Raw genomic sequence first — 16242 nt, forward strand, 5'->3', positions numbered from 1 at the left:
GCTTCACTAACATACACTTGAACGTGTTGGAATGCCATCACCAAAGCCAAATACTCCTTCTCTATCATGTAATAATTTCTCTAGTGCTTATTCAATTTCATTGAAAAGTAAGACACATGATAATCCACACCATCACTCTTTCCGTAGCAGTCTCGAATAACCTCAACGTCACTTGCATCTGCAGACATTTTGAATGATTTAGTGAAATCTTGAGCTGACAGAACTGGTGTACTTTTGAGTACTTGGTATTTCCAATCCTGTCATTAAATGATCAATCACAGGAATTGGAAATAAGTCTATTTTAGTGACGCTGTTTATTTCCCTGTAATCAGTACGCACAGAGAATGCTCAATTTGGTTCCGGCACTAAAATACATGGTTCAATAAAGTCTTGTTCCAGCAAATACCGAACTTCTTCCTTTAGACAGTCTTGTTTGGGAGGATTCGTCATATATGGAAGTTGATTTACAGGCGTTGAATATACTAATTCAAAGTCGTGGAAAATCTTATTCGTTCGTATTGGAATATCTAGAAATAAGTGTTTATATTTTTTATCAGCTGTTTCAGTTCATTTTACCAAAGGAAACCTTCGCCTAAGCAAGATCATAATTTTGGCAAGTTCAAGTAATTTCGTCCTTCTTTAAGGACTCTGATTTCTTCGGGGTAGGTAATCAAAATATCAGAGATCACTGAAATTTCAAACAGTGAAATTCAAACTACAAAAAGCAATCTTCAGAAAAATCTAAACATCTGAAATATTAAACCTTCGAAAATATTTAATTAAAGAAATTCAAACCCTGAAAATATTAAAATAAAATTCAAATTTTCGACGAGCAACCCCGATTGCACACAAGTAACAGAACAAGGTGTCAAATCCAACAAGCATGCAGGTTTCCAAAATATAAATTTATTTAAATACAATAATATAATCAAAGTGAAAGAATTATACATAACTTACAGTGTATGAATTCCTAGAATGTAAGCTAATAAATCTGAAAATGTTCTATCAAGTTCTCACTAACATGGAAACTGTTTCTAAGGTAATCCGAACGTGGTTTGTATGATGTTTGTGTGTTCCTGAGATAACACTACGGAATGCAACATAATTATTAATTCAAATGTTTCTGCTTCAGTGCAAGATCATGAATGGAGATTATTATTGAAGTCCAGGAAGTTCCACATAGTCCGATAGAAATTAGTTAAATGTTCAAATTCTTGAATAATAATCACAAAATTCCGAATATTGACTGTTTAAAATCACTGAATATTCATTCTGCTAATCCAGCGAATAATATTATTGATGAATCACAAGACTGTTACAGACGCTGTATATCAGTCTAGCAGAATGAACCTAATGCGTGCATCTTCCTTATATACTATTCTTTTGCGTTTTAAATAAACATATCTGACTCCAGACAGTCTCTAACAACTAACTCTCATTATTTCAACATAATTCAAATATTCGTAATAAAGAAACCCATCCCGTTCTGACATTGAAATCTTATGGAACCAATTAAATGATAGAGCAAGCGAGTCAGGTCAAACCTCCTTTGACTTCCGGAGCTTATGCACACGTCCCGCAATCATATGCGTGTGTAGTCTTGACCTGCATTCAGTTGTTTATTTCAGCGTAGAGAACCCGTGTGAATGCAGTTTTACTACGTAGTACGAAATGTTTTTTTTTACGATATTACTAAACATGGAATTAAACAATACAAAAATATAGCTTCATATATAAATAAAGAAAATTTCACACTTTTACTTGGTTCGATGAAGTCATTCTCCAGCAAATACTGAACTTTTTTCTTCAGATAGCCCTAATTGAGAGGATTCATCCTATAAAGAATGTTGTTTTATAGGTGTAAAAGGTACTATTTTCAACGTCATATTCTTTAATTAGCTGTTTCATTTCGTTCATTTCTTGTGGCAGCAGATGCGAAAGTTGCTGGTCCAGGTTGTCCAAAATTACAGAATTGCTAAGATTAGTCTCTACCATCTATGCTAGCCAAGGTCCGATAACCATATCAACACCTTGGCGGATCGAACAGCTATATCGGTGCTTTGCCCTAGCAACATCTATTGGATTTCATGTGGTGCCTCCCTTAGTCTGTAATGCCGACTAACCAATATCGTGGTACATCAGCTGAAAACGGTGGTGGCAATTGACCTGAAAAGGATACTTTTAAAGTTTAGCACCGAAAGTATGACTATGTACCAGAGGGAAGCCATTCCATGTCTATTTGTATGAAAGGTATTTGTGCAAACACAGACTGGTACTGGAAAAGTCCTTATTTATAAGTCCATTCAAGGTGTGTACTTCCTTTGTCTCAATCACGTAGGAACAGTGTTCAAATTTGAACAACTTAATTTTGATTGTATGCGGTGGCTGGCCGCCGCATCCAATGAAATTCAAAGACCTGAATGACAGAAATGTCTGCTCGTTATGTCAAGGTGTAGATAGGGTTGTCAGAACTTTGGCTAGCGATGATGATTCATTTCAAGGTCACATATAACTGATTTCCAATCTAAGTTCTACTAAATTATTTCTATCTCTGTCAACAACTTCCTAAAATATCAACATTTTATCACGACCAAAATTATTCCTATTTTGCCTGTGTTTCCTTTATATAGTCACTAGCCAGATAAACACTCCAAATCACTAGAATATAATTCCATGTAAGTTTAAATTATTCCATATTTTAGCAGTCAGCACTAGACCTATTTTATAATTTTATTTATTACCAGCCATGCAGCTATGATACATCGACAATAAAATTTAATCCTTAAATCATGTGATATTTTCCTGACCTCCTATTTAGACCAAAATAGGATGTTGACATGAACTTAGCAATTCGACTTGATTTATGAATGGAAATAATACATACATGTACTCTTCGTATAGTGCAGGCCAGTGACAAAACTAAAGAATCAGAAAACGCTATTAACCAAATTACTTAAATAAAAGCAATGCTATAAATAATATATGTAATATTGATATCGCTAGCTCGATCTTCATTACTATTTAATTATTTTGATAATTACCAATATAGCTTCTAAGGTTTAAGTCATGTAGAAAACCTTTCAGAACTAGCACTATAGTGGATACAATAGATAGGAAAATAAAGCTACTCCTTTTTTATACGGATCTGAGTCTAATAATTGGGGACATAATCTTAATGGTTTATAGAATTTTATTTCTTTGGATTAGTGTATAATTAAAAAATAAAAACGTTTGGAACTACTTTTGTTATATAGTTAAAAATATTAATCAGACAAGGCCATTAACTTAATTTATGCTGTGAGAATTTATGAAGTAAGTATGTGTTTGTCTCAGAGAGAGAGAGAGAGAGAGAGAGAGAGAGAGAAAATTTTGAGACGACCCCCTTATCTAACGAAATGGATCTGCATCGCGTCCGACTGTATACAATATAATTGTATTTAAGGTCTTACTAGAATCAGGAAAGGGGTATTAAAGTACGAACGAATTGTGAAGTTTATTTAGAGTTTGGTCTTAAAATACAAATAATTAAAGCAAACGTGAAATCAAAACACAACTGAACTATATTCTTAGTATTGCAACGAATGTAAAATAAGTAAGGAAGGTTGTAACTGACGCAAAGGACTGCATGCAATGTAATATTTACGCTCTGTTTATAACGGCGGACTCGGCTAGCTTGAGGACCTTCAAGAACATCTATGTATTTTAAGGAAATTAAAGTTGATAAATATAGTGAAGTGGTATAGATGACTAACGAAATATAGCTTAGCAGTTGCTTTCAACAAGTAAGTTAATTTATGTTTATTAATTTGCTTATTAATCGACAATCTCTCTTCCTCCCTCCCTCCGTCTCTTCCCACCTCTCTCTCTCTCTCGTTTAGGCTGCAGCAGAGTTTAAAGTAGGAAAATCTGGATTGGTTTAAAAATGTGGGTTTATTTTGCACATTAAAAGCCTGTGGTTAAAAGTTTTATATTATTTAAATACGTAATGATCATAAAGGGTCTGGTTCTTATTGCTGTTCTTGTTGTCGTCATTTTCGTCGAATACCTTCGTAAGTATTATGCAGTATCCAATTCTAATTTAACGTTTAATTATCTACCTCTCATACAAAAGAGTAGGCTACGCAACGTTTTTTAGTCGTACGAACTGTTGCTACTGATATCTTTGTGAAACACAGTAAAGAAATATCAAAATTTTTCATATGCTTAAAACATACGACAACTTGCATAAACTTAAGTTGCGTGTTGAAACAGGGCCAGGTTTCCAGACCAGGGCGGGTATGCCATAAGGACATCTCTCAAATCAAGGTATTTGATGCCAATAGTCTCCACACAATATAACCACTCATGTGTTGATGTGTTGTGAAACACCCACAACAAGAAGACAACATATTTAATATGTGTCGTTTGTAATATTAATTGACTTTATTTTACCTCTACTAAAAGCGTAGACCGTTGAAATATACTAGTTCTTTCATAGAGCTACTAGTTATCTAAAATATTAAAACATGGGATGCTGATAATTGTAAAGACTTATCCACCATTTTAAACGTTATTACTGTAACCGTAGTTTTGGTCTATACTACACTGACTTTTACATTATTTTGGCATTTGCTAACTGGGCAATACTAAGTCTTGAACAAAGATGACAGAGACATTAAGAACACAATCTATGTCTTCTATGGCTGTTGTAAGACCTAATGACCTTAATGGACAGCTATACCTATTTTGCTTTGAAAGTTGTTGAATCCCTGCATTTTCATGCATTGCATTGAAATATCGTAAGATATTATAAGCTCATCGAGTACGTTTTTCGAATTAGGCCATTTGAAATACAGAAACTGATAATTACATATGTGTCTAATGTTTAAATTAGATTTTGTCTTTAAGACTGCTTCCTATGAAGATCTTGCATACGGTAAACTGTCATTACCCTCCATTTTTCATGTCTCTAAATATAACGTTTTCATTACATAAGCGCAGCGAAGTTTCCAATAGGAAAGTCTTGTTGTCAATTCCATATGACATCATGAAACTTATAATGTCTTCGATCTCAGAAATGGACCCTGTAATTCTCCATATAAAGTAACTCTCTCTCTCATATGTGTATCTATCTATCTATCTATGAGAGAGAGAGAGAGAGAGAGAGAGAGAGAGAGAGATTTAACATGCATGAAGTGTTTAAATAATTTATTACGTCAATCAGTGCTTTACAGATAGAACGAGCTGCGTTGTTATGTGACATGCGCAATCGACAGAGTTTACAAGTTTGATATCTACCGGACATAAAATGCGTAAAGATTTCATGTAACTGAATTTCCTTGCCAATGATTTTGTATAACTATTACTTCCTGACAACGACTCCTTACGGATCCATGCTTTTATTCATAATAATATGAAGCTAAACAAGAAGATAAAAATGCTTACAGGTACCCCTGACGAAAATGAAAAGATTTTACTCTGTGAGGAATATATTTGGGCGCGTGAGAAAATATCGAACGACAATTTCTCGAAATGTTATATCATCGAAACGGTAACCAGTCGAGTGCTTTTATTGATAGCATATTCAGGAAGAAAGGGTTCGATGTTTTGTCACACGTATTTCTTTATAAAGTCGATGTTATTTCGTTCTATCATCCATCACATTTGTTATATTCTCGTTTTAATTTTTGCTGCATTCAACGTCTTAAGAATGCACTGATTTGACGTCTTGCCATACATACATATGTTTTACTCATCCCCTGCAACTGACTCTGATGCACAAATAACTGAATATGACCGTTAAAATTTTGCTTTATGAGTGTTCTTATTGATAATAGGCTTCACACCAACATGCACAAAATTAACATGTACTTATATTTTTAGGTGAGGGTGGAGGTGCTGTGGTGGGATTGCATTGGCTAGTGTATATAATTATCCATCCACGGGCATGTTTGTTCTTGCTTTGGGGACATTTTCTCTATTTTGTGTCAGCACAGTATCAAATTAGGAAAACAGCAGACATGTGACATTAGTAATAGTTTGAATATGAGTGTTAATCATCATTTTAGAGACTGTGCACAAGCGTAAAAATAACTCTTAATAGGTTTAATTAGTTGTGACAATTGCCGTGTCAATATTTCCGAGGTAATCAAGATAATCGAAACTTAAATCGAAAATTACAGAAAGGACCTTTATATTTATACTTTTGCTATCACAATTCACCATGTAAAAGAAACAGAGCCGGTGGTGCTGGTGTAAATTAAGTAATTCCAACTGGATCGCTAGATAAATATTTTGGATATTTTAAGATACATTTCGACTACTTGATGTAATCAGATATGGCTTAAAATATTCAGCAACTTTGCTATAGATGTTCTACAATATAGTTTATTTATGCAGCGTCCAACACAGTACAACATTCCCTAATAATGTTAATCCGCATGCATTTTTGTAGCTCAACTTTTATTTGTTTTGTGGTTGCCACAAATTTAAAGATCAACAGAACATTGATCTATCTGAAGAAAACAGACACCCTCATCCACACTTCCAGTTCTCTTCCCGGATCTCATCAGGGAAAGTGTTTCTCTAAGCAAAATATCAGTTTAATAATTTACCTACTTGTTCTTTTTGTTGTTTATTGTGTTTACAACACATTAAGAAAATGAAACGTAATTCCGTGCTAAGGCAAACCAAAATAAAACGCCTTGCATCTTAATTGTCCTGAATAGGTTTTTATTTGTGGCAAGCTAATCTTCAATTTTGGAAAACACGTTTAGCATGCTCGGGTACTGGAAGGTACTTTCATATTGCACATCTATCTAAACGTACAATGAAATATTCAAGACGAACGAGGAGGATTAACTTACTTTCCTGAATCGATGAATTTCCGTAGATCTGCAATAATTACTCATCACTGCTGAAAACATCTCCCACACATCGTTAACAGTAATTGTTACAACAGTAATAATAGATCACGTATTTTATGCAAGAACATACGTCCAATTTAAAAGGATATTTCGCCTTAATTCAGTTCAGTTCTACAACGAAACCATATATATGCTGGCAAATGTCATTTGGACCACTGTCATACTTGACACGTGAGACACCTAGCTGCAAAGTTGAATTAGATCACTTTTCACAGTGAGGTATCTCAAAATGGCGCCTGTTCAGCGCGCTAACCACTTATACACCGTGGCTCTTCAAGCCATCACCATGAAAATGGATGTTTTTCTTTTCGTTTCCATGAAAGATTGTTAATGGGAATAGTTTTTTATTTGCTTATTGAAGAGTTGTGTGACTTGAATTGCCTTTATAATCTCCCTTGCACGTTGTACAGCACCGCATTACTTGCCTGAACGACAGGTCTGTATCAATGAACATTTAACAATCACTTGTCAACAGTACCATTGATGGGGCAAAGAGAGCGTTGAAATAAATAAAAAATGGGGGCACTATGTGTTTGATATGTTCCATTTTCTCGTGGAAAATATATTTTACTGATTATCCTCTCCCCTCCCCTTCCCTCTCTCTCTCTCTCCGCTGATCTACATATCTCCTTGGGGTTACATTTGTCAGCAGTTTGGTAAGAGCTAAGCGATAGTATAGTGATGACACCAACCAAACAATGGAATTTCACGAAACAGCCGCAAGCAAAAATACACCAAACCCCAAAACAAGTTGTTCACCATCTCACACAGTGCTATAATGATTGAAGGTTTATTATCGTAATAAATATAAAAAAACATGGAAAAAGATTTGCTCTTTTTATGACATGTGCTATTATTTAAAAACAATTTGCATAGCTCCCAAATGCCATTACTACGGCTACTTTCCGGCAGTTACAGCTGTGAAACATAAATGAAATAATAGGATGATTGTATTTTAAAATCATGTGAAATTTTCGATGTAAAATCGGTCATTATGTAACATTTATAATTCTCCTGCTGGTATCTTTTTGTATTTGCCTCTCAATATTTTCAGCTTTGAATAATAATTTCAGGCCATTTCATGTTACTGATATGACACAAATTGCCCTCACCCAAAAAAATTACACTAAGAGCACACAAGTTAAATTTCTTTAAATGTCATAGTGAAGATAAATGCCATTTTACACCCTATCCGTAATAAAGTGCAATTTTACTAATATTGTATAATAAAGTGCCATTTTTGGTTCGGATAATTGGTCATTTATTCGACGCCGGGAGACTTATGAAGACTTAAAATCATTTTACAGAGCAAAAGTTTGAACTTGAAGAAAAATAAGATTTGAAATATATAATTCTATTTACAAATCTACACCTGTTCAGATTAGATCATTTTCAGCAAAAGATGACTACTATGGCACCATTTAGAACATTCTGAGCTTTTGCTAACACGATTTAGAACCATGGCTATATTTCTATAAAACATGCCACTTTCTTCAATACAAATTAAATATCCTTATACTTACTAAATCACACTGCATCAAAAATGACCATTTTTAACAAAAAAGATCGGCAGTAGTGCAGGCCTTTTTGCAAAGAGTTTTATTACATTACTGAGTTTTCTTAAATATATTTAATTATGTTACAGGACTGCAAGAGGTCATAAATAACGGCATGACGTCACATTGTGCAAAGGTGTGTCTGAGGTACTCGAATGTATTTCACCACAATGTACTGACGTATTATTAAATAAAAAAGAGTTTTTGCATGTGATAAATATTTTTTTCATTTCAAATGAAAGTTGTGAAAGTTATAATATTTGATGTACAAGTTAAAATGTTTGTTTGTCAAGGCTCACTAACGTTAGAAATTATGTATTCATTTTATAAATTTCATATGAAAGGAGTATAAAATTTGCGATCCCAAATATATTATTTCATATATCAATTGCGTTACATTGCTGTTTCATTATCGGCATTAAAGTTTTTTTTAGTTACAAAGTCTATTACGGTTATGTTCTCTGGTCTGGTTCTATCTGCTCAAAACAAGGCAGACGTAAGAAGCTTTGAGCAGAAAGGTCAAGGCCAATATGACTCACACGGGTCAGTCGGAAAACATATTTGAAATGATTGTTTTTATAACTGAAGGTGAGTAAGCAAAACTTACATAACTATTTAATGCAATTGGTGAATTTGAAGAATATTATGAATAGTGTAATTTGTTGATAACAACGACACAATACCACAGCAAAGCAGGAACTATGTTCAGGAAAGTTTGTTTTATTCTAAGCGTATTGCAGCTCTTTCAACTTTCTTTGTCAGATAAAAATGGCCTCTTTTCTACTGGACACAATTTGTCTCAACTTATTTGTCCACTTGAACTTTATTATGAGATGAAAAAGTATGCATCCTTAATACGTATAAAAATACATATTTCACTCATAGGGAAATGGGTCAGAAATAAACTTTGGTGTTGTTTTCTTATGTTTTCTTTTATTTCATCTCACTTCTACACTACACCAACACATTGTTCCATTAACACCTGATGTCTTAAAGTTTCACCTGACCTCAGAATAATACAAAATATGTTATGCAATAATAGTATTAAATAATCTGCACGCGGTAAAGTTCACAGGTAAAATGTCAATGGTCTATTTAAAAAACATTTTGATGGCATTAATTAGCACCTAAACACGAAATATTTACATAGATAACTTTAAATGAAACATAATTTGTGAATACTAGGTTTAAATTTAGATACACGACAGTTTTTTTAACAATTAAAATGACGACATGAGCATTTGGACAATGACCTTGGACCCAGTACATTTTAGACAAAAATGGGCTTTTTTGCAATTTATAATTTTCTTTCATTGCACCCTATGTTACAGCTTGAATATGTCATAAGATGAAAGGATTTTGCGGACAATTGAAACATTATCGTCACACAGGACTTCTTATTTTCAACCCCGATATTTGTCTATTACTTTCCTCATATATTGGTTCATTACTCGCATTTGTCTGCATTCTCTCTCTCTCTCTCTCTCTCTCTCACACACACACCCACCCACCCACCCACCTTAAACAGAAATGTATTTGGTTTGACAAACGCCTGAAGGAACTGTTTATTGTTATAGATTCAAAAGCGCAGACGATTGAGGGAGCAAATATATAGACATACCTTTCGTATGCTGATTTGTTTTGCGATTTGTTAGTTTGCTGTTGTATTTGAAGTAAGACCTTAATTGTTAGCTTCTTCAGTAAAACTCTATTCAATAAATCTGAGAAACAAAACAAACTGAAACTGAATGAATATGGCCGAAAACTTTACACTAGAATCTTTACTTCTTTGGCACAGATTTACAAAAATTAGATGTGCTGAATGGAACCATATTATTATTATTATTATTATTATTAAGAATTCCTGAGAAACTGAGACACTATCACGCTTTGGTTTTAATGCCCGAGTTTGATTTCCTCAAAAAATAAAATATTAATTTCGGTGTATATTGACCCATACTTTCCAGTAAAAAATGACCCCCCCCCAAATAAAAACAAAAACAAAAACATTCCCAAACAAACTCCAAACAAATAAACCAAACAATGAAAGAAACAAAAAATGAAAAAATAAAATAATAAAAAATAGCACAAATACCAGAAAAATCATCCAGACCAAAGGATATTTCTTCTTTTTATTTCAGGCCTCTCCTGTTGGTAGTGTACTCTCACGGAAACACTTTTCACCATGACTATCTCAGATTATTCAACAGATGCGGTACAAACGAGCGCCCCATCTCTGGAAGAATTTAACAATGAAGAAATATATAGACTGGTTCCACTTCTCGTTTATCTTCTTCTTATTTCAGTCATTGGCATTGGCGGAAATGGACTTGTGTGTTATATCTACAAAACAAAGTACAGACTCTACAGTTCACAGAATTTTATCCTATGTCTGTCTGCCATTGACCTGTTTGCTTGTTTTATTGTCGTCCCTTTGGAATTCTTCACAGTACTGAAACAATTTAATTTTGAAGTTATTTGGGCTTGTAAAATGTCCAGATTTTCCAGTACACTTGTGACGATGTCATCTTCTTTCCTTCTTCTTGCGATAGCAGTTGACAGGTATAGAAAAGTGTGTAAATCTTTTGGTTGGCAGATATCATCAAACGCTGCACGTGGTCTTTGCGTTGCGTCCATTTTGGCTGGTGTGATTTTATCTTGGCCAGCACTTTTTCTGTATGGAAAGAAATCCTTTATTGTACAGCAGCTTAATATGACAGCCACTGAATGCTCCATAAATGACGCGATATCGGAGACCATGTTTCCGTTCATCAATAATCTTGTATTCGGTTTAATGTTTCTGACAGGCACAGTTTCCATTTCTCTTTTGTACAGTTCCATCGGGCGATTTATATACCAACATGCAAAAACACAAAGGGCATATTTCAATGCACATGTTTCGATGCGTTCACTCACAATCGATCTTGGCAAAGCTTTTGTCTTACCAAAACAAAATGAACAAAAATATCAGAAGAGGACGAGTAGAAGAAAAAGTTCAAAAAGAGACAAGGGTGATCTTTCATGGGCGGGCCGATCTGAAAGTTTCAGCAAAGATGAGCACTCTGTCACAAAGGATGATATGTCCTTCAGTAACGTTGATGATATGAGTGCATCAACCAAGAATACTATAAGCATGTCCGTTGTACAAATAGAACAGAAATCAGAGGTTTCTATGTTAGACGACAGTGACATAAAAACAGATCAAGCTAGTCATGACATCGACCCCAGTGGTAAATGTAGATTTCAGGAAGGTACAAACGAGAATGTGAACTCAAAGGAAAATGCAGTTCACACAGAAAATGACTCAGATAATTTGATAACTGAGTCAGTCATAGAAAACGAGGAAAAAAGTCAGTCAACAGCAGTAGCATCAAGCAAGGGCAAATTCTCAAACTTCCGTTCGCCTTCATTTGGCGAATTTATTAACAGGATCACCAGGCACGTGTCGTCTGCTTTATCAGTGATCACATCACGTTCCAGCAGAGATCACTGTCACTCTATTGACCGAACCCAGTATTTGAAGCAAGCGCGTTCTCGTAAAACTGCTTTTCTAATGTTCGTCATAACTTTAACATTTATTCTCAGTTATTTGCCTCACCTTCTTTTGATGCTGATTCGTTCATTGCAAGACGGATTTGTAGACAGCATGTCGAACAGTGAGAGGGCTGCTTACAAGTTTTTTCTCAGATCATACTTTTTGAATTGTGCACTGAACCCTTTCGTATACGGCGCTTGTGATTCTAGATTCAGATCTTCGTGCAAGGAAATATTCAGGAAAATACTCAAAAGGAAGTAAATCAGTTTTCCTTCTATTACTAAGGAAGCCGTGAGGACATGTGTCACTACTGAGTCTATATATCAAGTAATGGCTATACAATACATTTACTGACACGGCAGCATTTGATTACGCCTTGTGCAATAAGTGAGATCGTTTCTATGCTGTTGATAAAAGTCGCCATTTGTAAGCATAGTCATCAAACTAATCCTTTAGTATAATACTAATTCATGTATTGTAAATATATATTTACCTAATGTGTTTGCAGTTTGAGAAAGAATTGAAACACAACATACGAGTTCATAATTTGACAGAATTGCAGTGCAAACAACGCATGTGTAAAGCTACCGTTGCGTTGTAAGTAAAACTATGTAGCAACTGTCATTTTTGTTGTGTGTAATGTTTTTGACAAGAAACTTAAATAAGGCAGTTCATACATTTAATGTAAAGCTGGAGTTGCAATACCCTAAAAGGAAGGGAAATATGATCATTTTTGAAAATTCCGGGGAGTTAAATTGATCGTAATGGGAACATATCAATCACAGTGTTCTTTAATAATTTAATCAACATCAATAACAGACAATTTATTGATAATAATAATAACACTTATAATAACAATAATAGATGACGCTATTCAAAGCTACTGTTCTTCTGCGCCATAATACTTTCTTGTTTTCACCATTTCAAATTGTTCTATTAGGCGGCTGCTCGAAAATTTGCTTGTAATGTTAATTAAATACTTGTAATGTTAATTACATACAGTGCAGGTCAGTTAAATATTGCACATATGAAAGCCTGTCGGTATTTTCCCCCCATTTTCTTGTTTTGCTTCTTGTTCATTTAAGATTATATGTTATTGATACACCGCAATTTAAGGCTGATTTGCAAAAGTGCTAGCCGGATTTTGTAGTTTCTCGAGCTGATGCTTTCTGTCGTCACAATAAACCGAAAATGCGACAGAGCATGAAAGAGCCAAATAAGCACACCGAGAGAAAAAGCACTCGGGCTGACAAATATATAAAAACACGAAGTCCTCGGGTAAACAGCACCCATCGTTTTCCCAGTAAGTAAAAAACCACGATGCCATCTCGACCATGGACACATCACCAAAAAAAAAAAATGTTGCTATTCAGTAGGTGGTATAGGCATCCGTGCATAGCAGAGATGCTCACATGTCGATTTAGTAATTGATTCACATCTAAAAATACTGAGTCGTTCCGGATTCCTAAGACAGAAATCTAGGTATATAGAATTAATTATACAGAATTATAATATACACCAAACAGAACATAATATGGGTTCCACATTAGAATGCTTGATGATAATAACATAATTTAATAAATACGAATAAACAGTATTAACATATAGTTCAGCATTTTTTAAAATTTGTATCTTCGGAGATTCGAGTCCAGGTCCGCAGGTCCGCGGGTAAAAAGCAGCCATCTCTATGCCTGAAAACACCAATCCCAATACCATCTCGACCGTAGAGTAATAATACAAAATTCTCTAACATGTTAGTTCTTTATTTATTTCTGGCACGGCCGATGTTATATCTTTCTGAAATGGTAGGACTAATATACCGCGAAGGCGAACGCTGTATGTCACAGTAAAACATAAATTCTAACTTAATACAAGTGATTCGAGAAATTCAATTGAATAGTTTTAGATTCGCTGTGCAACATTTGTTCTTCAGTTCACTTTAGTCTCATTCTCCAGTGATATTCATTGCTTTTTCATCAATTATTATGTCAACACCAGGAAATAAAAACAGAATCTTTAAATTTATATTTATTTATCAAAAGTACCATTTTACTGAGTAACTAACTTGGATTTGCAACAAAATTGATAGTCTCTCTCTCTGAATATATATATATATATATATATATATATATATATATATATATATATATATATATATATATATATATATATATATATATATATATACAAGCTAGCTAGTTCATTTGTTCGTAGGTAAACCACATTATAATCTTTCAGTGCTGGCCCTAAAGCACTAACACCAAGGTGAATATTTCTCTATAAATTACTGTTTGCATTTATTACAACAATAATATGTGTTCCATGACGCAACAACTCAAGTAAGATATACACTGATCTGAGAAAAAGTCAACTCAGGACCAGATAGTATTCCTCTCTCTTTCATAAACATGCACGTATAAATGATTTTAGGCAATTTTTTATTTAACCACTCCAGGTTCTAACTTTTGTATCAGAGACGAACGCACTAGATACAAATTCAAAATGAAATTCGTTGGCAGCTAATTTGAATGCGTTTTCTCTTGAACTCAAACCAAAATACTAAAACATAATTATTTGATGAAATGAATTCGAAAAGTTATTCTTGAAAGCATGAACATCGGCTGATGGTCGGTAATACTCGTATCGGCAAACAATATGCAAACATTAATATGGGCATGATTCATTTGCTTTGCTGATTAGCTAGAACAATGCAAACTTGAATTCCGTCAAAAATTACGGCAGAAAAAAATAAGTTTTTATTTATGGCAAGTCAGGGATGGGAAGTGCTGATATTCAGAGAGGTATTCCATCCAACGTGAAATAGAATATATTGATGTATGTAAAGAGACAAATTAAGTTGCAGCATACTCGAATCCAGTAGACTAAGTTGTTTTCCATAGCTTATGTTCCTTACGTTTTGCTCTTCCTTTTTCCAAAATTTTTATTTTCTTGCCATATTTACTGAATAGATTTTAGTGTTTTAGTACAAGTCTCTATAATGTCTCCTTTTAGCATTAAAATGAATATTATTTTCAATCAAGACAGTCAGACGCCTCGAAATACGTTCTTAATTTCATAGATCCTTACTATGGCATTTGATCTTAATTTACATTTTTTTTCAAGTGCACTGGTTTACAAAGGAAATGTTACCATAAAACGCAAAGAGAAGAAAAAGAAAAATTCATTTTGCGTAACATCCACAAGAACATACAAATATTCAGTGAAACAAAAGAATGTGAATGCTTTTTTAATGCTGTTCAAAATAGAAAACTAAATTGATTATCTTTTCAAAGAAACTTCTATGCCTCGAGATCGATGATGAGTATATCACCTACTGTCACTTATTTATGTATGTATATATTTATTGCTCGGTTTAATTCTAATAAAATGCGATACTTTTGCTTTCTTTTGTCAACTAAGTGGTTTTATTTTAATTGTTCTGTCAAGGTTTACATTAAAAAGTAGAAGTAAAAAAGTTGAAAAAATGCAGAAAAACTAAATAAGTAAATAAACAAATTCATGCAATTTCAGAAACTTTAATCAGGTTATACAAATAAGAATATGACAATTAAATTTCATTTTTTTTTTGCCTCGATTTATACTTAACCTTGGTAAAAAAAATTTTTTTTTAAGTATCCGATTCCAAAACAATTTTAAAATGTGTAAATATAATAAGAAGAAAAGACGGCTGTAATGACTTGAAAATCAGACCAGGTCATCGATGTATGCATACAAAAATGCTAGCAAAAAATTCATTTGTAAACCTTGAATGGTTCTTGCCCACCGTCGTTACAAATATTCTCGAGGCAGACAGATATATCTACAGTAATACGGACATAATCAAAATGCCTTCATTGATTGACGTAGACAGGTGGATGAAGTTCCGTTGAATTGTTTGTATACATACGTACTTGCTTCGATCAGACTTCATTGCTATTTAGCTACTTTAATAGATCATATTGGATACAATAGATAGGAATATAGAACTACTCATGTTTGATATAAATCTCAGTCTAATACATAAATCTAATAGTTGATCGTATTTTATTTCTCTGCATTAATATATCATTAAATAAATAAAAAAAACATTTACAACTATTTTTGTTATATAGATACACATATGAATCAGATATGGTCAATACTATAACCTAATCCTATGTTGAGAGAATTTATTAAGCGTTCACGTGTCTCCCTGAGAGAGAGAGAGAGATGTAACTTTATTCCTAGGTTTGACTAGTCTGTAAAA

At 33.7% G+C, this 16242-nt stretch overlaps 1 protein-coding gene across 1 annotated transcript in view; it reads left to right on the forward strand.

Moving 5' to 3' along the window:
• LOC149784466 (uncharacterized) overlaps positions 1–15398 on the forward strand; it is a 17274-nt gene extending 1876 nt beyond the window's left edge. Inside the window, exon 2 of the mRNA XM_089932548.1 lies at positions 10603–15398. Coding sequence (XP_089788674.1) covers positions 10647–12257 — 1611 coding nt within the window. The 5' untranslated portion in view covers positions 10603–10646 and the 3' untranslated portion in view covers positions 12258–15398. The remainder of the gene's footprint in view (positions 1–10602) is intronic.
• Positions 15399–16242: the final 844 nt, after the last annotated feature.

The sequence above is a fragment of the Sinohyriopsis cumingii genome, chromosome 14 (genome assembly GCF_028554795.1).
Source record: "Sinohyriopsis cumingii isolate HCF-2022 chromosome 14, ASM2855479v2, whole genome shotgun sequence".
In the NCBI taxonomy this organism is placed as follows: Eukaryota; Metazoa; Mollusca; class Bivalvia; order Unionida; family Unionidae; genus Sinohyriopsis; species Sinohyriopsis cumingii.